Here is a 21,752-nt window from a genome sequence, read left to right as displayed (position 1 = left end):
GAAGCGGGGAAAGGAGAAATTAATCCCTTGAACGTGATGTCCTCGAGGCTGCACACGTTACGTATATACGTGTGTATTCGCAATCGACGACGAATCCCATCCGTGCTCGAAAATAATCGAAAGCCTTAGATCGAAATAGACAGAGCGCTATGCAACACGAAATATTCGTATACCGATAAAGTTATATGATTATGTCAGAAAGAAAGAATCCCCATAAATTTGTCGATAACTGACCATACAGAGCTATCAAAGAGAAAATATTATTATATTTTCTACCCCTTTCGATGAATATCGGGACACCTGTATCCGGGTAAAAATGACCTTGGATTCCCTGTACGAGGGTTTAAAATAATATTATTTTTTTCAATGGATAGTTCGAATCTCTTGAGATTACATTAAAAAAAAAAAAAAAAAAATTGAATGATAGATGTTGATTACGGATCGCTTACCGTTTCACGTGGAATTCGAAGACGATCGATCAATCGAGACTACCGGTGGCGTTCGACGCGCGCGATTAGAGCGGCGAATCTTTTCCATATCCCGGATCAATAATCGACGTATATTCTTTCAGGACGATGGTAGAACGCATGCCGGTAGAAGTCGTGAAAATTGCGGCGGTGTCGGACGAAATATCGCCAACGCCTTGGTTAACCTCGGTCTGAACACCACACGATTAATATCCGTCGTCGGTGACGACCGGCCTGGGGAAGCTATAATTAAAAATCTAGGAGATGGTGGCCAGACCGTCGAGCGGTTATCGAACACGAGTACGGCTAGGTATGCGTACCTTTCCCCCAAATAAGCCACGGGATACTTCTCTCTGTCCCTCTTTCATTAACAGGATTTTTAGAATAAATTCTTGTCCGATTAAACGATTACGTCTATCGTTAATGACAAACTTCGCATAGAATTTCTCGAAAGTTAAAAAATAATTCGTTGACAATAATTCTTTTTTTTTTGTTGTACTTTGTAATTCAAGATATACCGCAATAATCGACTATAAAGGTGAATGCCGTTTTGGAATCGGCGAGATGGACCTCTTTGCCAGCATTAGCCCGAATTTGATAAAGAAATACCAATCGTACGTAGAAAACGCCAGCTTCATTGTTCTCGATGGAAATCCACCCCTGGACACGATTAAATACGTCCTAGACCTTGCAATATACTCGAAAATTCCAGGTAAGCGATACTTCTTAATACTCTATTCATTTTCAATTCATTTTATTGGAGTAATAATCTCGTATGTGATTGGTCGCATCTTCGGAATGTACAACAATATAAAAATTAATATCGTGATCTCGGCATTAAACGTGTATATCTAAAAACTATAAAGTAAAAAATAATTAGTACGCTCGAAACATAATTTGGACGATTTGTCAAGCTTATAAATACAAGCTCTGAATATATACGTGACAGACATTCTATCACTGTATACTTGGGATAGTCACAATTTATAACTACGTGTATAAAACTATATTATAGATATGTATAAACAGTTCTTTCTCTTCCTCTAAATATATAAATTTCTATAAGAAATGGACGGAGTTAAATAGTATTGATGAGAACACGCATACGTGAACTTTATATAACACGATCACTTCGTGTAGTAGAGTACGAATTATATGTATCCTCCTCTTTGCAACCCTTGATGGGTCTGTGGGTTAGGCTGCATTTGCATTACTAAATTACGAGATTCTCGGCGCAACCTATAACCGGCTTTGGCATCCAGATACAAGAAAAATGCAGCTAACCAATGGAACATAAACGAGATAACTGCTAAACCATACGACCAAGATAAATGATTAAAATTTGGGTACATCAACCAGTCTCTGCGCCAGCATTGCCCTCCAAATATTGACACTGCCAAGAACAAAAAAGTGCCTGAAATACAAAAATCATAAAAATAATTACATTTCCAACATTTTCGTACTTTGTTGTTAACGAAATTTTTACTTGCCTGTGGCTGCACAAGACAGAAAAGCAAATGAAGAAAGGAGCCATTCAAAATTCAATACGAATTTCAAAGGCCAACGAACTAGAATCAATGCAATCAGAACTTGCGCAAAAAAAGACAGTAGAAGGGCAAGAGTGACAAATGTTTGCACCACCATCAGCCATACTGGTAACAGCCACTCACGAATCACGTAATATTCTTCAGAGAAGACGTGATGGCATCCGTCAAATTTCTTATCGAACTGAAAGTATGGATATCGAAATTGTTCAAAACAATATTCCCAAAGTCCCATGTGCTTGAAACTACTGAAAGTTTCTTGATAAGACTGTATCCAATAGGGGCTGAAAATAGTTAGAATTTAATTGTAAAAATAATTAGATATTAAATAGTCATTGAAGAACTATATTTACTCAGATATTATTATTATATAAAAGTTCCAAATTTTTTTAATTATTACCTTGTAAATGCCATTAATAATAGTAAACCAGCAATATATGTGATAACTCCACCAAAAACTATCGCATCTGAAAAAACATAATGAAAAATTAATAGAGGTTAAACATGTTTTTCAATCACCATACAGTGAAAAACAATATTACTTACTTGACGCGCGATGATATTCCTGTTTATCGACGGACATGTTAATAATTTATTATCAATGGAACCAAAATTATAAATCAATTCAGCTTAACAAAAAGTTTGTTTATAAACTACACGAAACACAGACTTTGTTGTAATTTGCCACACCTCTCGTTCCTTCGCTGCTGCAAACTTATTTGACACTCTGTAAGATGGCGCTGTTCGATAATCAGTGGTTCTCAAATCATTTGTATTTAAAAATTAATGTAAAATCAAGTCATCGAACTAAATAAACAATTCTTTTAACAAAGGATAGACGAACAGGAAAAACACAAAACAGGATTTTATTTAACAACTAATTACATGTTTATTTAAGTAAAGATATATTACAAAAATGTATGCATTGCGCTACCTTAATTAGGTATAATTTTATAAATGATTTTGTATTTAAGGACGGATGTCAGTCATTAAATTACCAAGTAATATTACTCATTTATCGTGTATGTGTAAATAACAAGTCTTTGTAAGTTTACACCATACAAATTTAACACTGGCAGTGAAAATTTACATCATAATATCATGTAGTATTCAACGACCTATCGCGTGTACAAAAGAAACAAATTACTTATTTAATATACTCGAGATTGTTCTCCTTCTAGGCTTCAAAACTCTTGCTAAAATAACCATAGATACGATCGTATTCTTATTAACTGTCTATGTAAATGTTTTTTAAGGCACATTGTTTTACAAAGGAAAGTATGATGACTTAAAGTACATTTACTTTGTGCATTAATGTTAAATTCAAAAATTGTCGATATACAGGAAAAGCAATAACAGTATGAATATACAGATAGCTATCTGTAATGAATATACCTCTACATATCTTGTATATATATAAAACATTGTACAAAAATACAAATCTTGTTTATATCTTACTTTGTACTTAAAATAATACAAATCTTATAATCTACACAATTTACTCTACTATTGGATATAAGCTAATATAAATGGACGGAATAATATTACAAAATTTTGGTATTAAAATGTGCAAGTCTTGTATGATAAAAATATCCTACTTATGTACGAGATTCAAGTTGAAATCTTGTTTGAGATTCTTTCAAGTAGTCTCTCTTTTTTCGCTGAACTATTCCCTCAACAAGGAAAAGTATACCAGTTATAATAGTCAATACACTGCCTACAGCTGCCATTATAAAGGACCAACCAAAAAAGTTATTCGCATGCCCGGGCATCCAACCTTTGGTGTTTCCAAGGCATGCAAATACAATAACCGCCAATCCACCACTTATACCACCAGCCAATAATAAATATCCAATCGTCATTATGAGTTGTACATATCGTCTCTGTTCTGGATTGCAGCATAAAGCAAATAACAATATCAATACAAACGATATAAGACTCAGTAAAAAGCATAGAGTGAAGAAAAACTGTGTTGCTATCATGAATGCTGTAACAAAAACAATTGCAATTATGTGTGAAATATGTAAATGTTTATCAAAGAAAGATATCCAAAAAGAAATCATGATCTTTTGAACAAATATCGTTTTTATGGTGAAATAAAGGAAGAAACTCACGAGGCAGAAGAAAACCACGAATATCAGAGTATCCTGCAGTGAATGGATCATAAACCCATCTGCAGCCGACGAAAAAGCGTCTAGGCGCGTCCATTTCCTGGGGATTTGGCAAAGATCTAAAGCAATGTGTCCAAAGGCCCAATTTGTCTAGTTTCGCGCCAGTGATACGATAATCGCTCACCAACCATGACGGTGTACCGAATGCAACACAAACACACACGAAAGCGACAATGAAAACACCGACACCGATGTTGCCAGAAAAGCTTCTTTTCTTCATCGTTAAAATTCGTTCCGTGAACGATGGAGATCACGACGTGGAATACTGCGAACGATAAACAATTCACAAATCTACTGATCCAGTAAAGATCCCACGGTATTAACCACACCCAAACACGTTATGTTGTCTAGTGGCCATGTAGCATACCGTCTAACCTAACCTTGTAAAATCGTGAGTATCCCACGAGTACTAGCTAGCAGTTATTACGAGTAAAGGGTTCTCAATCTGCTGTTAAAACGCTTAAAAAATGAAATGTCCTCGATTCAGTCACAAAAAACAAGACTAAGATGAGCGATACTTTAACATGGGAAACGCTACTACGCGAGTTAAAAATTTTATGTAAATTCTCATTGTTAGAACATTACAACGTTGTTATTTTTATTTGGCGCCATTGAACGTGCTCTGATTACAAACAACATCAGTATGGAAATAAATTGGGTCAAATGCATCGCGTACTACTGAAAACAATTTTCCTTAAACATATGTCGAATTTTGTTTCACGTTTCTTCAATAATTCTAGAATTTGATGAAGAATATCGAAGAAATAAATTTTTAGTTTTCGAAAATCTTTAGATCTCTATATTCGTGGGATTGTATACAGTATTAATAATAATTTAATAATATTTTGCATTTATGATTTATTTAAGCCACTCTCATCGTCTTAAAGATTCTCAGAATGCGAGTCACTTTTATTGTCATCCGCTCATGATTCATTCAGATAAAATTCACATGCGTCAAAATGACGACTCGAATGCATATGATTATGGAAATAAAAAAAAAATTAACTGTAAATCGTATTGAAATTTATCGCATGTCGCATTTATATCGTTTTATATTACTTTTGCTTTCAAACAATGAGACTTAAAGGAATAATTTTATGTAAATGGCGCTAGACGAATAATGAATTATTTATGAAACCGTTCATGAATTAATACGTTTATCCGATACTTGTACAATTTTCTAGTATCGGTAAGTGTGAAAAATGGCGTGTAACCGACGGTAATACGGTTTTCAGATGTGATCGATATAGTATGCGAAATTGTAGAAGTCGCTGATTAAAATAGGAGGTAAACTGGGTCAACGACTTACACCTGACGTCGATCTTCGTGCACGCAATCTTAGTCGTAACTCACGTTGAATTATTTCCCTCGATAGTAAAACGGGTCACAGCCTGACTGTGTTCTGCCCTTTAAAACTTAATTATTTTTCCCTACAAATTTCGTAGATCGAAATCTTGGTACGAGTTACATTGAACGTGAATGTACGCATGACATTATTGTATTTTGATTTTCAACGATGTTCAATTTCTCAACGTTATAATTCTCTTAATAAAATAGTCTCGTAAATTTATATTCGTAAAGTTGATTTAGCAAATAAAAACAATTCTATGAAGAAAATAAAATACTAATGGAAGTAGACATTTTCAAACAAGTTATTTTATTGCTTCAACTTTTTATACATATTTCTGATATAAAAGATTACTACAAATATACAATATTTGTTCATGTAAAGGCCATGCAATGTTTTCAGTTACACAGCTAATACTATTTTTATTTACAGACACTTAGTCTTTTCGCATAAAACGTCTTACTTCTATGGACGGATTTGTAGCATTAATTATTCTATAAAACAAACAATAAATGAATAATTTACATTTTAAATATTATAAGAATATATAAAATATTTTCTTTGATTTCGGACTGTACCGTTTTTCTTTCTTTTTAAATACATTAAAGTTATAATTGCATTTTATTAGTTAACAAGGACGTTTACATGCAGTGTAAATAATACCTATCAAAATAATGAGTATAAATATAAAAATATATAATAAAATCTTTGAAAGTTCATGCAGAGCTTGTTCAAAGTAAATCTACATAGACTGTGCTTGGGCTCATAGATGAACCATGTGCAGATCTTCGATATTTCAAATGGTTTATCAGATTCATTTTTGTCATGAATGAAAACTACAGTTAGATGGTTGTATGAGTCTTCTGTTCTTCGTTTAATATTCTTTCTTGCTTCTTTTTGTGCCTACGACCTTCTATCAAAAAGAGCACTCCTGCTATGATCAAAGTAAAGCTTCCCACTACAGCCAATGCATAAGACCAACTAATATCATTATGTTCCCAGTTGGGCATCCAGTCTCTACTGTCACCTCTTGCACCGAATATTATTACAGCTATAATACCACATATTCCTCCTAATAACAAGTTTGCACCAGTTGTCCATAGGAGCAACTGATATTTATCATGATGACGAGAGCAGCATGTGTATAATATTGTTGAGAAACCTCCTATTAATAGTAATGTCAGGCATAATGTGAAAAAAAATTGTGTTGCAACAAAAAAGTCTGTCAGAAGGATATCGTGAATTATATAATATTCTTCTTCAAACACCCACCAACAACCATAAAATTTAGTATCATACAAGTGATGAGGATGTTCAAATCCTCTAAAACACACCTGCCATAAACCTGTAACAACAAATTGATTTTTTACACACGAATGAAGATTTTAAATAGCATTTCATTTACATTTAATTTCTCTGTGATTTTTGTCATGGACTACAAACGATTGTGCGATTCAAATTTTATGTAAATACTGATTGAAAAACGTAATGAAATTAATTTAAAACTCTTGCTTTCAAAGTGCGTCGTTTAAACAATAACAAAACGTAAATAACGTAATATTGTTCTTATAGTGGAAGAAACATTTTAAATCGTATTACCGATCTTAACAAATTTTGGATTTTCCAATTTTCCGTCTGTTTCGAGCCAATTGGGTGTGGTAAATGCGATCACTATTAAAACAAATGCAACAGCCGTGCATATCGCAGCAGCTTTCCCGTTGCGAGTTTTACCCATTATATCATCAAATTGTTGATACAATCGTATCGTAAAACTTGATACTTTTTATATTGTATGATGTATTATTGAATGACAACAAAATTTTGTTTTTCTGCGGTATAGCTTATGGTTATGTTGAAATGTACACACACGCATACTAAATGTCCTATGAAATAGAATCTCAGTAGATGCCTTCGTACGAAACATTTTTAGCGCCTCGGCAGCGCTGCATGTTACGAAGGATCCATTTAATTTATTCAGCGGTTCATTTGAATAATTCTCCAAGACAAGATTCAATAAAAATTTTATTCATTACTATAAAACATCACTACATAACACTGTGTTCAGAAGATGACTCTATAAATAAGTAATATTAACAAAAATAATTTTTCTTTCAGTTTGGTACGAACCTACAGATGTAAAGAAGGCAACGAAAATATTTGAAGCAAAAGCACAGTGGCAAAATGTCCTGCATTTTATATCTCCAAACAGAAACGAGTTAAAAATCATAGGAAAATATTTTGGAGTACACGTGCCTGAAAATAAATTGATCATGGACTTGGAAGAAGTAAAAACAATCGCGGAACAAGTGGCCGAATTTGTTCCAGTAGTTGTAACTACGTTAGGATCACAGGGAGTATTGGTAAATATTATTAATTATGGAAAAATTTTAAATGCGATTTAACCAAATGTATAATATTGTTCTCGGCAGGTTGCTCGCAAAGCTTTAGGAAGTAATCCTTTTTACGACACAAAGGGTAACTTAGTTGAAAACACTATGATTACATCCCGTTTGTATCCGCCATTGTCTTACATCTCCGAAGACTCGAACGAAACATTTAATGTAAGCGGCTGCGGAGACTGCCTTACCGCCGGAATAATTTATGGGATTCATAAAAATCTATATGAAACTAATTGTCTTTCTTTAGCCTTAAAGGCTGCTGCACTTTCTTTAACATCATTAGATGCAGTCCCTGCTTCACTTTCATTAATAAGCAATAATATAAAATGATAATAAATGCATTAGTTGTTAAAAACTATTAGAAAAGGTACATGTTAATTGTGTATTATAAATTAAAAATATTTCTCTATTTTTTAACTGCTTGAATTATCTCTAAAAATCTATACTGCATTTATTTTTTATTTTTTAATCAGCATAAATGGACGGATTGGAACGGCAATAAATAATTGACATTTAGTTGCCTTATTTCGATACATTATCGCTTCTCTTCCTTTCCCCATTTGGTGACAAACTCACTAATGTTAAACTTTCTTTTACATCCTTCATAATTCATGTATCTTATTTTTCCAAATATTTCTCTCTCTGGCCAACCATGATCATGTACACCACATATAGACCACATGCAACCTAAGAATTGTATCAATACGTGTTGTTTCAATAGCGTTAAAATCATTATAACGTCGGATACACGAAACATATAAAACTGACCTACATAACCATTAGGATCACAACCATCTATACTATATTTATTGTTTAAGAAAATAGCCGTTTCTAATGCACTTTCAGGTGTTGCAGTCCATTCTAATATCTTCTTTGCCCAATACATTCTCAAAAATCCACTCATTTTTCCTGTTGTTACCATTTGATTTTGGCATGCATTCCATAAATCATCATGGGTTTCGGAATTCTCCAAACGATTTAAAGAATACACATACTTTCTTTTATCTTCTCTATATACATTAATATGTTAGGTATTAAACGATATACCTACACGCAATTGAGAACAAAATACGAATACATTACCGATGCTTGGTTAATGTTTCTATTGCCCAAGCATGAGCTCCTTCAAGAAGATCATAATTTTCATTGTAGAAACAAAAATTGTCGCTAAGTTCTCGCCGTGTAACAGCCTCCTCGATAAAAGATTGGACCGATTTCGGATATAACTTTTTGTATTCCTGTATTTCTAAAATACAACGTTGTACAGATATCATACCAAAATGAAACCATGGAGACAAATTGCTAGTAGCATCCGACAACGGATCATTACGTTTATCGGCGTACTGTTTCAAACGATTTTGTATAAAACTTTCTAGTTCTTTAATACCATGTTCATACCCTGGCGTTGCCCATGTAATTTCATCCACAGATGTATCTACTTTTACATTTTGTAAAGCTGTTTCCCAGTCATTCTTTTCAAACTTATTTGTTGTCGCATACAGATGTTTTACAATGGGTGGAAATTCAGTTAAAAATTCTTCCAGCTTTGTATGTATTTTATTTCTAATTGTTCTAGCAGCAAATTCTTCTTTCGGCGAGGCACACCAGCAGGGCACAATATTATGTGCATCTACCTTTACCAAAACGTATATTAAGAGAACCAACCATTAATTAATCGTTAATGAATTACTACCTATATAAAAGCAAAAAAATAAATGTATTATATAATTTTATTTACTTGACAAATAGGAACATCTTTAGGAAGATTGTTCTGTAAATCATTGATCCATGACATAGGCAATTTCAATGGGCAAAAGTCTGTAATCACAGCACCCATATTAAATGTTTTTACAAATTTAAGAATGCCAATGTTTGGTTCTCCATGCAAAAGATGGAAATTTATATTCAATGTTTTACATTCCTCCTCAACTTTCTCCAATCCTTTCAGGAGAAATTTATAGTATCTTATTGAAGCATCGAGGAAGCTTGGCATTATACAGAAACATACATGAAGTGGTACATTGTTTTTTAAAGCAGTTTTTTGAGCAAAAAGCAAAGCCCAGTTATCTAAAAACATTAAAAATGTATTCTATACTAAAAGTACTATATCTACAAGAGCAATATTACACACATTATGTATGCAATACCCTTACATAAATACCTTGTATTCTAACATCACGAAACATCCAATATAAAATACCTTTACATTCCTTTTTAACATCTTTCAAACTATTCAATACTCGAACGCGTTCTTTTTTAAAATTAAATGTCATGACACATTCGGCTGTCTAAAGAAAAACATTTATCGATCATGTCAACAAAAAATTTTAATAAATAAAATGCGTTTGTAAGGTATAAAAAGAAACTTAACTCACATTCTCTCTATTACTCTTAAACTTTGTCAAGAGATCCAATGTTTTCCTTCGTTTGGATGGACTTGATTCAGTCATATTTTAATGAGTATTATTTTCAGTGTACAGTATTAAATTGACAATATAAAAATTTATTTAAAAAATATATTTCACAAATTAAAATACAATAGTTTTCTCTATATTTTATTTACATTTAAATCGAAATTAATAATTAATTATGTAATAAATGTTAGCAATTTATTTTATAAGATTAATACAACATTTTTTAGACTGGAACGACGCATCTTCTACGTATTGAGTCACACTACGCAATATAGCCGTTGTTATATCTGTTGTTAGAACAGGTAAACTATAGTTATGTATACATCATTTGTACATCATATGTACACGAATATGTACATACAAACCATCCATCACACTGTCGGTTTAGAATTTAAAACTAGCCAATCTGTGCTCGCGTACGATATATGTACGCTTCTTTATCAAATTTTCTGATTGAAAAATTTCCGAATTATGCACAAGCTAATTACATTTTTAACGAGGGAAGCTATTAAACACAGTACAAGCAAATTAAAGAGACTTCTTCGATGCACCAATGTATAATATCAGGCAAAAACATAGGTTACAACTTTGGATCATATTACACTGGTAACTTTCGCAAAGTTACATTTTTTTAACGTAACTTTCATTATGTGTTAAAACGAAGAACATAAAAAGGTGGATAAAAGTGTCATTAAATCGTAAAACAATTTATTTCTATTTTACACAAAATAATACATACAATACACTGTCCATATGCATAAGTTAATAACGTTGTATGCCACGTTTTGCATTAGTTTGTAAAATAACAATGTTACAACAAGATAATAAAAACACATATGGCTGCTAAATCATGAAATGTTGCTGATAATATAGGACAAATAGGTTACCCATTAATCGCAACATTATCTTCGTTTTTGCATACATATCCACGAGTCAGATAAATTAAAAGGAACCTAGCCTTACCACGGTGCAAGAACCAGAGCTGGCAAAATTTTATTTAATATTAAAATAAACATTGTAAGGTTTGTTTAAATTGTGATTCTGTTTGGCAATTCGAATCGTGCAACGATAGAAAATACATAACGTACGAATAGAAGATAAATGTAAATGTTTCGATACATCGAGCTATTAATTTTCAATACATTGAAAACGGTACAACTGTGAAATTGAAGTATTAGCAATCGGAACTATTGATTGATTATTTCATCGTTTCGTTACTTGGACACATTAGTTTCAACATCCACCGTAAGACAATGTGTTAAAAAAATGTTTGAAACGTTGTTATTTCGAAAGTGCTTGGGTTTAATAGGGTCCAATTATGCGAACCTATAAACAAAACCACCAGCTACTCAACAGAAGTAAACAACATCACAACACGCACGCACACAATGGAGAAATGCCACAGAATCACAGAAATGCGATGCTTTTCGGACGAGCAATGACAAAGTCGCGGTGGAGGGGGTAGAGCCAGTCAAAAGAAGGCTGTGGAAGGGGGATAGACGAGGGAAGAAGCGGGCAGGCTGGCATACGGACCTGTCCGACTCACGACGACTCGCGATCTCGTGGCTGCGTTTCAGCTGCTATCCTGCGCCGCTGTCCACCAGACACATTCGAGCACCAGAGGCGCGCGGCAGTAGTAGCTGTAGATTCGGTTTGGTGTAGAGGAAAAGAGACGCATATATATACTAATTACATATATATATATACATATATATATATACACATACATATATACATATATAGGAAGAAAAGGATAGAAAAGAAAGAGGTCGAAAGAGAGTAAGAGCGGAGCGGGCGCCGTTACGATAAAAGAAGTTTTTCGGAGAGCGTATTCGGGAGAGCGTTCAATGGTCGAAGCAGTTATGCGCCACGCCGTCATAGGACTGTTAGCTAGCTAGTTCTGACTACGGGAGGTCTCGGGCCGCAGTTACGACCTCGAGAGAACGAGCGGGTTCGCCTCGCGAAGATGACCATAATAGTCTTTTTGATCGACACGTCGGCCTCCATGAATCAGAGGGCATATTTGGGCGGGCGACCCACGCTTTTAGACGTAGCCAAGAGCGCCGTGGAGACTTTCGTGAAGGTACGCCAGTCACACAGCTTTCCCGGCTCTCCCGGGAGGTTCGATTTGGCCGTGCTTGTGTCGTGTCGTCGTCGGCTCGTACCATCGTCGTCAGAAAGAGAGAGAAAGCAACGTGGATAACGGCTCACCTGCTTTACCTCCCTCGCCACCAACATTTTAACGTTAAATCCTTGTTTTTTCAGGTAAGACAGAGATCACCGGAGAGCCGTGGGGATCGTTATATGCTCCTGACCCTCGAAGATCCGCCCCAGAATATCAAGGTATGTTTTCCTTCGTATTTCACCGTCTTTACCGTTCACATCTTCCGCACTTTTTGTCCTTTTCTTTCCCCCGTTTCCCGTGATCTCTTCATCTCTTTCACACATGCATATAGAGGCACACATACGCTCTCTTGTACTAGCCTACTGTTCAAGCCTAGGTAAGATATGCCTTTCAAATAGTAAATGGTAAATAGGTTATTTTGTTTCCAAGTCTGATCCATTACGATTGAAATAAAATGCTGTTTTATTTACATTGTTATGAAAATGGATTATAGTTTTGTTCTTAGTAAACACACCTCAGATCTGACTGTTATTTGATGTAGAAGTATTTGAAACACTATTTCAAATAGTGGAAGCTATTAAAGTATTATTACTTTTTTTCTTTCTGTTCATATTCTTGCATCATATGATGGTGAAAATAAGATTATTGTAGACTTTGAATCAGAGTTGGGTAAAGTTTGTAATAGTAATATTTTGTAGACCATCGCCTGGAAAATGTATTTCGTGTTTCACACTGGGGGTATCAAGGGGCCTAAGTCGAAGCCCCAGTTTATTGTGCTTTGCAGCTACAGGCCCCAAAAGTGTGTGACAAAATGCTGTATTGCGTTTAAGTTGTATACCCTTGAGGATTGAGCAAATATAAGCAAGAATTATTCGATCAAATGTAAGCATGAATTTTCGCTGTGTTTAATTACAGATGTATTACTTTGTCCTTATACTTTTCCTACCTTTTTTTCATGGTCAAAAAAAGATTTAAAATGTCAAATATATTTAAAAGTTTTAAAAAAAAACTTTTTATTTTATTTACAGTCGTTTTAGCGTTTGCTACTTAAAGTAATACTTCAAATAATTCTATTTTAAATTTCACCCAACTCTGATTAGTTGCCATGTTAATAATATTCCATATAATAAACTTTTTTTTTTTCTTTTTCTCTTCTTTATATGTCTTTTCAGTTTTCCCTTTCAAACGCATTTGCGATTCCTTGTTTCGTACGACGAGTCGATGTATTCGTAACGATTGCGGTATTATTTGTCCCCTTCGATTGCTGAATAATTGATGTTCAGCAAGAAAGCAGTAAAGTGCAGCGTGCACTTGTCGTATCTTCCGTTATGGAAGAACAGCATTGTGGGTAATGATACGCGGGTGGGGGTCTACCTACAAGAGTCTCTCTCTCTCTCTCTCGGATATACGCGCGCCAAATTTACGAAACCAATAACACACAATTTCGTCGATAAAACACACTTCTTCGTTATTGCTTCAGAATTTTACCGATTTCTATTATAATAGATATCTTTTTCAATAACTTTCTCCTATTATTATTTTTTCTTTACATAATGCTTCTCAGGATTAATTTTATGTATTCAACTTAAGCGAACACTTTTACGTATTCACGTTACTTTTTTATTTCAGAGTTGAATAAATGGTGATCAGGCTAATGGCTCAAGAATGGGCCAAAGTTGTTATGAGGGTTGAAGTACTGTCGCGGATTTAATCACGACAGAGAAGTAAAAAGAGTTTTCATGCAAAACAATGAATCCTGAAACAATAAAGAATTACCATGAAAAGTTGATGAAAGTTGGTATCTGTGGTGGATACGAAATCAAGAGAATCGTCGATGCAACTGATAATTACTGTTGTAAATTTTTTATGGCTATTCTTTATTGTCTTAATGCCTCTTGCATGGAGGTTCTTTTCGCTCACCCATTATTGCAGAACTTTAGTGATACAATTACATAATTCGTAATAAACTGCAACTTTGTATCTTTCTTGAACCATTAGCTTCATTATCAGTTTTAATTTATACATAAAAAATATAAAAATTAAGCCGTTTTATAAATTTTTGTTATTTAAATACTGTTAATTAACTGTTAATTATTACTGTTAATGAATAGTTAAACTGATAAGAATATCTAAACTAAGAATGAAAACTGCAAGACATTGAAGTAGTTTGTTATGTTTCCTGATTGTCCTAAAACACTGAATACAGCCACTCTTCTAATTTTCCTATGTTCCAACAAATCTTTATTGCAATACCTAAAGTCCTTGCAAAAGATTTTTTTGAAGTACCAATTTCTTCTTTTCTGTCTCGTCCTATAACTGAAATTTACATTTTTTTTCTTTCAGGCTGGCTGGAAAGAAAATTTAGCAACTTTTATGAATGAGCTTAAAAATTTACAATGTGTCGGATTGACAACATTAGGTGCTGCTTTGAAACATGCTTTAGACGTTCTGAATATAAATCGTATGCAGACAGGAATAGATACATATGGTCAAGGAAGATGTCCCTTTTATCTGGAACCTTCAGTAATTGTTGTCATTACAGATGGGGGAAAGTACACTACTAATAGTGGTGTAAATCAAGACGTAAGTTTATTTAATGTTTAGAAAGTAGGAGTAATTATATGTTGTGACAAGCCTATTGGGAAACATGCAATAACCACTGAAATTTGTATTAAAAGTTCACATTGCCAATGCATTCTCCTATACCTGGATCCGAATTGACGAAAGAGCCGTTTAGATGGGACCAAAGATTATTTTCTTTGGTATTGAGACTATCCGGAACACCGGCCGTCGAAAGAGATACTGGCTTAGTGGCAAGCGATTTATCTCCTATAGATGCTATGTGTGAAGTTACCGGAGGTACAAACAACACTTTTATAATGTTATTTAATATGACTCTATTCGTGGAAAATTCCAATTTAACAAAATTTGTTGTTTATCGTAGGTCGTTCGTATTGTATAACATCTTTTAGAATGATGATGCAGTGTATAGACTCTTTGGTACAAAAAGTTCAGTCAGGCGTGGTGATAAATTTCGAGAAGATTGGACCAGATCCTCCGCCATTAACCAACGAAGCACAACACGCGGATGACGATGAAAACGAAGACGAGAGTAATACAACGAATGGAGCACGATCGTTGTATCCCCCGAATCCAACAGTACCGGGCAATACGGCATGGCATTCTTGCAGAAGACTGATTTATGTTCCAAGATCTGCTCAAAAAGGATTTGCTGTTGGTTTCTGGCCGATCCCCGAAAGCTTTTGGCCTGATCTCAGTGCTAGTTCTTTGCCGCCTAGGTCAGCGCATCCGAACGTCAAGTTCACTTGCACGAGTCAAGAGCCTATGGTGATAGAAAATCTACCATTCGATAAATACGAACTGGAACCGAGCCCTTTAACGCAATACATATTAGCCAGAAAGCAACCAACAATTTGTTGGCAAGTTTTTGTAGCTAATTCCTACAAATCCAGCGATGTGGGTCACCCGTTTGGATATTTAAAAGCAAGTACTAATTTAACGTGCGTGAACTTGTTTGTAATGCCCTATAATTATCCGGTGCTCTTACCTTTGCTGGAAGAACTCTTTAAAGTTCACAGATTAAAGCCAACAAACGAATGGAGAACACAGTTTCAAAATTACATGAGAACCATGCCCACTTATTATGCAGCGGTAAGTTTTTTTTCATTTATCGTACCGAATTAAGATTTTTTAGATTCCTGTACTATGATTCCGTACTTTCTGTGATTTAAACATTTCTGTATGTTAATGTCTTAATCTGGCTTTAATTATAAATAGTATGTTACATAATAAATTATACTCTTGCATATGTTTTGTTTACAGTCCCTTAGGAGAGCTTTAACTAGAATGGGTGCTCCGGCACCATTAGCACAAACATTAATTCCTGATAACATGGATAACTCTTTATCCTATAGTGTCTTAAATTATTTAAAACGACTGAAAAATCAAGCTAAAATTGAATTCGATAGACTTTGCAACGAGGTTCTTTCTAAACAACTCGCTGCTGCCAATATGACAAAAAATTTAGTAAATGGTAGTACAACAACAGTGACAGATGGAGTGAGAGTTATTCCTAGAACTCCTTTGAAGAAAGATTTGGTAAACAGTCGTAGTTCAGAAAATGTTGTTTATTATTATTATAGTTTATGATATAAATTAATTCTATTTTTCTTTGTTCGATAGGTATCGCATCCATTATTACAAGACAAGTTTACAGGTCTAAGGGATCAATTGAACGAGTTTGGTGGATTTGTAGTTGGATTGGTCAGAAGTCAACAACGTGGCGCGCATAGTTACAGGAATGCGTTTGACGTTCCACGGAAGTCCCTCTTGGATCAAGTTGTGAGAATGCGTGCCAACTTCCTTCAACCTGGATTATTACATACAAAACTACTTGACGACGACTACGTTCATTCGATGCCTTTAGCGCAAATGGGAAATTATCAAGAATATTTGAAACGCATGACTCCGCCTTTAAGAGAAATCGAAAGTGTTCCGGTTAGACAGCATATGTTCGGTAATTATTTAAAATGTTCCACCAGTATCGTCTAAAGTGTTCGAGTTCGAACAGTGTTTTATTCCTTGTTGAATTTAGGCAATCCATTCAAGATAGATAAAAGGATGATGGTCGATGAAGCGGATATCGATATGGTTGGTGCAACGTCTTCGACCTCGAAGGGCGGTCTTAAACGTACATTACCAGCTTCAGATGGGGGATTGCTTGCTTCGAAACCGCCACCAAATAAACGAAAACCGGGTCCAATACCTAAAGATGTAGTTGTACGGAGACCGTCGTACACACCTACGAATACTCCGCCAAGTTCGCCAATACCGTGGGTCGACGACACGAAAAATCAAGTAACCCCGGCTGCTGACTCAAATCAAGTTTCACCAAATACGGTGAATTCTACAACACCTAGTATATCAAATACATCGAATATAAATTCATCCGAGAAATTAGTAAATGGTCTTGCAGAAATGCCGACAATACCGGTCTTTGAACCAATTCCAGTGGAACATATTAATAATCACATGGACGCGCCACCGACTTTGACGCCGGTAGTTAATAATGTTGACGCTCCTAAAATTGAAATAAAAGCTGAGAAAGTGGAGAACGTTAAAAACGAGTGTAACAAACTACCTCTTAACGATTATGTTGAAAATAGTGTGAAAGTTGAAAATTCAATTGACGAAAGGTTGTCCAATCATGTCGAGGATAAACGCGAGCCCAAAGTAGAAAAAGACAAAGTTTTGACGAAGAAGGAATTAGAAGATATTAGAAGACATAATTTGTCCGTTCGTGAACTTGTATATAAAGAAGTACGGAGAAGAGGTACAAGTAAGTTGATACATATATTTTTGTTATTTTTGAACATGTTAAAGAGCAATAAAGATAACGCGAAATGGTGTAATTTTTGTACAACATATATGAACAAGAAATCTGTACGAAATAGATTATTAATGATTCGTGATCTTGTTTCAGATTATGCGACACTATTTTCACACTTACACCAAATTCAAGGAACTTTAGATATACGACTTGCATTTTTGCGAGATATCGTTAAAGAATCGTTACGATTTAAAAGACGTAATTTGGCATCATTGCTAGAAGAATATTTGAAAACTGTACAAGAGGATAGTTGGACTGTAAACCACAAGGTGAATCACAATGGTGCCACAAAAATAAGTTAAGAATTCGTTGCATAATCAGGGCATTATTTCAATAATAAGAATAAGAATTCAGTGAATAATGCGAGATGTCTAAATGGGATACAAGGTATCCCATCAAGCAAGTCGTACATCTGTAAAGCGATAAGCGTGTTAGCGTTTAAGGATGTATGTTGCTAAGGCGCGCGGAGTGATAATAATTGATAAATCTAATGAAAGAAAATAGCATTCTGGATGTCAACCAAGGAGATATGGTTTAACATTCTCCTATTTTTCTCTTGCTTTTCACTTCGTGACTGTACAGTTGGTAGAAATATGTTTTCTCTTGTTCTCTGCGAATGATCAATAATGTGTGTTAAGACAATAAAGTCTTGTCAGCAGTAATTTAATAACTTTGTAAACGTGTGAGTTTTTATGCATTTGCAACATATAAAATTCTCTTGTATTTGTTCATTAAATATTCAAACTTTCATATTTTGAGGTTTCTCATTTAATTATCCAACGTTTTTAACAACTCGATGCGAATTTAATACTACAAAATTATTGATATGTACTGTGATGTGCAACAATTTTTAAGTATTTGCGATTAATGCTATTAAAAATAATAGGCATGCTGTTTGTAGAATACTACCCGTCTGTTTTTCTTTAAAGAAGTAACTCGTAAATATTTTATGTCTTGGATGCAGGCATCCAAGAAACCTTTTGTTTGAAAAATATTTATTATCTAATAATTAGCGATTATAGTCTAACTTTAAAGTTTGTCTATTTTTTAAACAAATTTAAAAAAATATATCGCCCTGGTAAAGTACAATATTAATCAAATAGCACAATTCTACCAGCTGCACAATCGAGAATTTGATGAATTATATAAGAACAACAATTATGTATTTTCTTTAACCGCGTCGTTTTCTTTCTTTTCGTTTGTGAAAATTTTAACGTACACTATTGTGATCTAGGATATAAATCAAGGAACAAATTTATCAGCACACAATACGCTCTGTACATTTTTCTGTATATGTTGTTAATAGTATGAAGCCAAATTGAACTCTCGTTTCTATAAAAAGTGAAAAATACTTATGCTCGGATCTTTCAAAATTAAAATACATATCTTCTGTTTAAAAGAAAGATTGTAAAAATTTACATTTTGTAGATAGAAAGAATATTTTTATCATGTAATTCAGTAAATTAAAATACCCTGGAAATAGAATTGTTTTTGTCATAATGAATCTTCTTTTATGAAATTTAGGGCATACGATATTGGCTTTCAAAAAGTATAAAAAACTGTCATAAAAACTGATTTTTATATTCGACATTACCTTATAGAATTGAACTTATTGATGAATTCAATGAAGGGTTGACAGTGCCTAATGCTATTGAAAATTAGCGTGAAAAATATTGTATTTATTTTTAACCCACTACAAACGCCATTTTAATTCAATATAACTTTTAGACGTCCTTATAAAAAAACGTATAGTATGTTCAAAAACATGGTAAAATTATATTATAATTCTTAACAAAACGAACAAAGTATATAGGTTTCCTTTAGTACACTGAACTGCATAGTTTTACAGATACAGACGCATTTACGACCATTTGATCAAAGTCAAAAAAAGAATTTGTATTAAATTTTATATACAATTTTATGTTCTTAATCATTGTGAAGTGGGTTGAAAAGCATACAATTATTCGCAATGATTTATACAAATGATTAATAATGTCAAAATCACTTGTTACTATCTATAAGGAGTGATAATGATTTGACCAAATATTAAGTAGATTGTCCTAGATTGAATGATCAGGAAGATTATCTTACCCATTGATCTTAAAATAGATTATGCATGTATTATGCATAGTAGAAACACATCTCCCAAGCAATCTCATCTATACTTCACTTTAGTATCTTTTATATAAAAATAGAGGAAGCTTTTAGTGCCTGGGGTTCATTGGAGCGTTTTACTCTCAATAGTCAATGATTGTTTCACACAAATACGCGGATGAGCCTTCTTCATTCTAAAAATCGCTTCGTTACTCGTAACTGCTGCAAGAACAGTCTTCACGTTTATATGTAAAAACACTAAATTCTTGAAAGTAAAACTGTCTAATGAATCCCCGACATAAGAGGCCAATAAATTACAACATATCATCTCTACCATTAAATTACAATTTACCTCTCATTTAAATATAAAGGGGCCTATTCAAAAGACCTTCTAGTATCAGTTTTAGAAGGAACTGAATTTTACGCATTTTCTGGATTTTCTATAAATGCATTTTTATATCAAGATAGCGATTATTGCCCCTTCATATTTAAACAAATCTTACGTAAGATAATCTACCTGAGGTTTCTTTTCGGGGACACTAAATATCTATATTCTCCTCTTTGTAAATCTAGTAGCGAAATTGTATATCAAATAGTATTTATTAATTAAAATCGTTAAACGTTTAATAAATTATTTTATAATAATGGAGCTTAGCTGAGTCTCGAAGACAATGATGCTAGACGCTTAATGGCTCCAAAGAGAAATTAATAAGAAAGTTGAATGAACATAACACAAAGTGCGATTCTATAATGAATTAATAGATAATAAAAAAAAAAAAAAAATATATAACGGAGTAAGTAATACAATTACGAAATTTTTGTTATAGAAATTATAATTTTTTATTATACGAACGTTTTAACCAAGAAAATTAAGTGAAGATATTTGCAAAAAAAGTGTCAAAAAGTATGGAAAACTGCTATATCATATTTTCGTTAAAACGATATGTTGTAAATTTGTAAGAAATGTTTATAATTTTTTTTGTTTCATAAAAATATTTGGTCTTATGATACACAATTGTGTAAGAATTATTTATGAAATAGAAAACTATAAATTTAATACTTTCGCGCATTAAGAGGAAGCTTAAACTATAATTGACAAGCTTATGATCTGTTACATAATCAAAACTTTGTTAGGAATAACGTGATCCTTTCTTAGCAAGTATCTTCAACTTTTTTTTTAACTTCATTTCAAAGTGTAATTTATTATATCCATGTCGCATATACCTTTATTGTATCATTTAAAATATATTTAATTAGTTATCCTTTCATTGTACCTATACTAGTACTATGTACGTTGTTGTACATATTCCATTGTAAATAGATATGTATTAATGGTTACTATTAACAAAATTCATATTGAAATGATTGTTCCATTTTTACGTTTATATTTTTAAAAAAATAGCAAATAAGCTTTAAAAAAAAAAAATAAATCAAAAGACAATTGAAACATCATTTCATAGTTTGTTATTTACCTATATTTCAGTTCAAGCATAAATGTATGTAGTGCAAAATGCTCGAGATACTCAGAGATGATAAATAATGGTAAAAAGATATATCCTGGATATGTGAATACAAAAATCAACATCTTTATGTACAACCATTTTTGTTCATTTAGTGCTGAATGAATTTATGTCAACTAGTTATATTCTTCTCAGGGGCTACTATAACCCTACGCCATTATATATTTACTAGAATTTTAGTTCGGTATATACTTGAATAACAAGAAACATATTTAAACTTGTATAGATTTGGGTTATGTTTATCATATATTATACTATCA

The 21,752-nt window shown here is 33.4% G+C and overlaps 6 protein-coding genes across 9 annotated transcripts in view; 2 read left to right on the top strand and 4 right to left on the bottom strand.

Moving 5' to 3' along the window:
* The window catches only part of LOC122403669 (pseudouridine-metabolizing bifunctional protein C1861.05), a 36,136-nt gene extending 27,876 nt beyond the window's left edge, over nt 1-8,260 (top strand). Inside the window, exons 7-10 of the mRNA XM_043407316.1 lie at nt 572-777; nt 980-1,179; nt 7,646-7,890; nt 7,960-8,260. Coding sequence (XP_043263251.1) covers nt 572-777; nt 980-1,179; nt 7,646-7,890; nt 7,960-8,259 — 951 coding nt within the window. The 3' untranslated portion in view covers nt 8,260. The remainder of the gene's footprint in view (nt 1-571; nt 778-979; nt 1,180-7,645; nt 7,891-7,959) is intronic.
* LOC122403696 lies at nt 1,258-2,721 on the bottom strand. The gene is made up of 4 exons (XM_043407383.1): nt 2,558-2,721; nt 2,412-2,478; nt 1,958-2,295; nt 1,258-1,881 (listed from the first exon to the last, which is right to left on the bottom strand). Exons 1-4 carry the CDS (start codon nt 2,592-2,594, stop codon nt 1,619-1,621), a joined length of 705 nt encoding a protein of 234 aa, XP_043263318.1. The 5' UTR covers nt 2,595-2,721; the 3' UTR covers nt 1,258-1,618.
* LOC122403699 lies at nt 3,549-4,698 on the bottom strand. The gene is made up of 2 exons (XM_043407395.1): nt 4,126-4,698; nt 3,549-3,998 (listed from the first exon to the last, which is right to left on the bottom strand). Exons 1-2 carry the CDS (start codon nt 4,400-4,402, stop codon nt 3,610-3,612), a joined length of 666 nt encoding a protein of 221 aa, XP_043263330.1. The 5' UTR covers nt 4,403-4,698; the 3' UTR covers nt 3,549-3,609.
* LOC122403708 lies at nt 5,878-7,403 on the bottom strand. The gene is made up of 2 exons (XM_043407406.1): nt 7,130-7,403; nt 5,878-6,875 (listed from the first exon to the last, which is right to left on the bottom strand). Exons 1-2 carry the CDS (start codon nt 7,263-7,265, stop codon nt 6,373-6,375), a joined length of 639 nt encoding a protein of 212 aa, XP_043263341.1. The 5' UTR covers nt 7,266-7,403; the 3' UTR covers nt 5,878-6,372.
* Nucleotides 8,261-8,436: 176 nt separating the features above from the next.
* LOC122403672 (deoxyribodipyrimidine photo-lyase-like) lies at nt 8,437-11,710 on the bottom strand. Of its 3 annotated transcripts, XM_043407345.1 has the most exons (8): nt 10,705-11,710; nt 10,305-10,630; nt 10,091-10,217; nt 9,668-9,996; nt 9,317-9,563; nt 9,013-9,175; nt 8,698-8,939; nt 8,437-8,616 (listed from the first exon to the last, which is right to left on the bottom strand). In XM_043407345.1, exons 2-8 carry the CDS (start codon nt 10,377-10,379, stop codon nt 8,465-8,467), a joined length of 1,335 nt encoding a protein of 444 aa, XP_043263280.1. In that variant the 5' UTR covers nt 10,380-10,630; nt 10,705-11,710; the 3' UTR covers nt 8,437-8,464. The 3 variants fall into 3 exon arrangements, with proteins under 3 accessions (XP_043263280.1, XP_043263264.1, XP_043263272.1); XM_043407329.1 differs by having other exon boundaries at nt 9,013-9,563; XM_043407337.1 differs by having other exon boundaries at nt 9,013-9,563; nt 10,130-10,217.
* A 258-nt stretch (nt 11,711-11,968) lies between these two features.
* On the top strand, nt 11,969-21,166 carry LOC122404427 (integrator complex subunit 6). 2 transcript variants are annotated; one of them, XM_043408372.1, is made up of 9 exons: nt 11,969-12,426; nt 12,609-12,686; nt 14,812-15,051; nt 15,147-15,327; nt 15,413-16,140; nt 16,312-16,587; nt 16,672-17,005; nt 17,084-17,827; nt 17,972-21,166. In XM_043408372.1, exons 1-9 carry the CDS (start codon nt 12,310-12,312, stop codon nt 18,178-18,180), a joined length of 2,907 nt encoding a protein of 968 aa, XP_043264307.1. In that variant the 5' UTR covers nt 11,969-12,309; the 3' UTR covers nt 18,181-21,166. The 2 variants fall into 2 exon arrangements, with proteins under 2 accessions (XP_043264307.1, XP_043264309.1); XM_043408374.1 differs by lacking the exons at nt 11,969-12,426; nt 12,609-12,686 and adding an exon at nt 13,233-13,350.
* The last annotated feature ends 586 nt before the right edge of the window (nt 21,167-21,752 follow it).

This window comes from Colletes gigas, unplaced genomic scaffold, assembly GCF_013123115.1.
Source record: "Colletes gigas isolate AHSC1104 unplaced genomic scaffold, ASM1312311v1 Colletes_gigas_Sc00002, whole genome shotgun sequence".
NCBI classification, from domain to species: Eukaryota; Metazoa; Arthropoda; class Insecta; order Hymenoptera; family Colletidae; genus Colletes; species Colletes gigas.
This window is presented reverse-complemented; position numbering and strand designations above follow the sequence as displayed.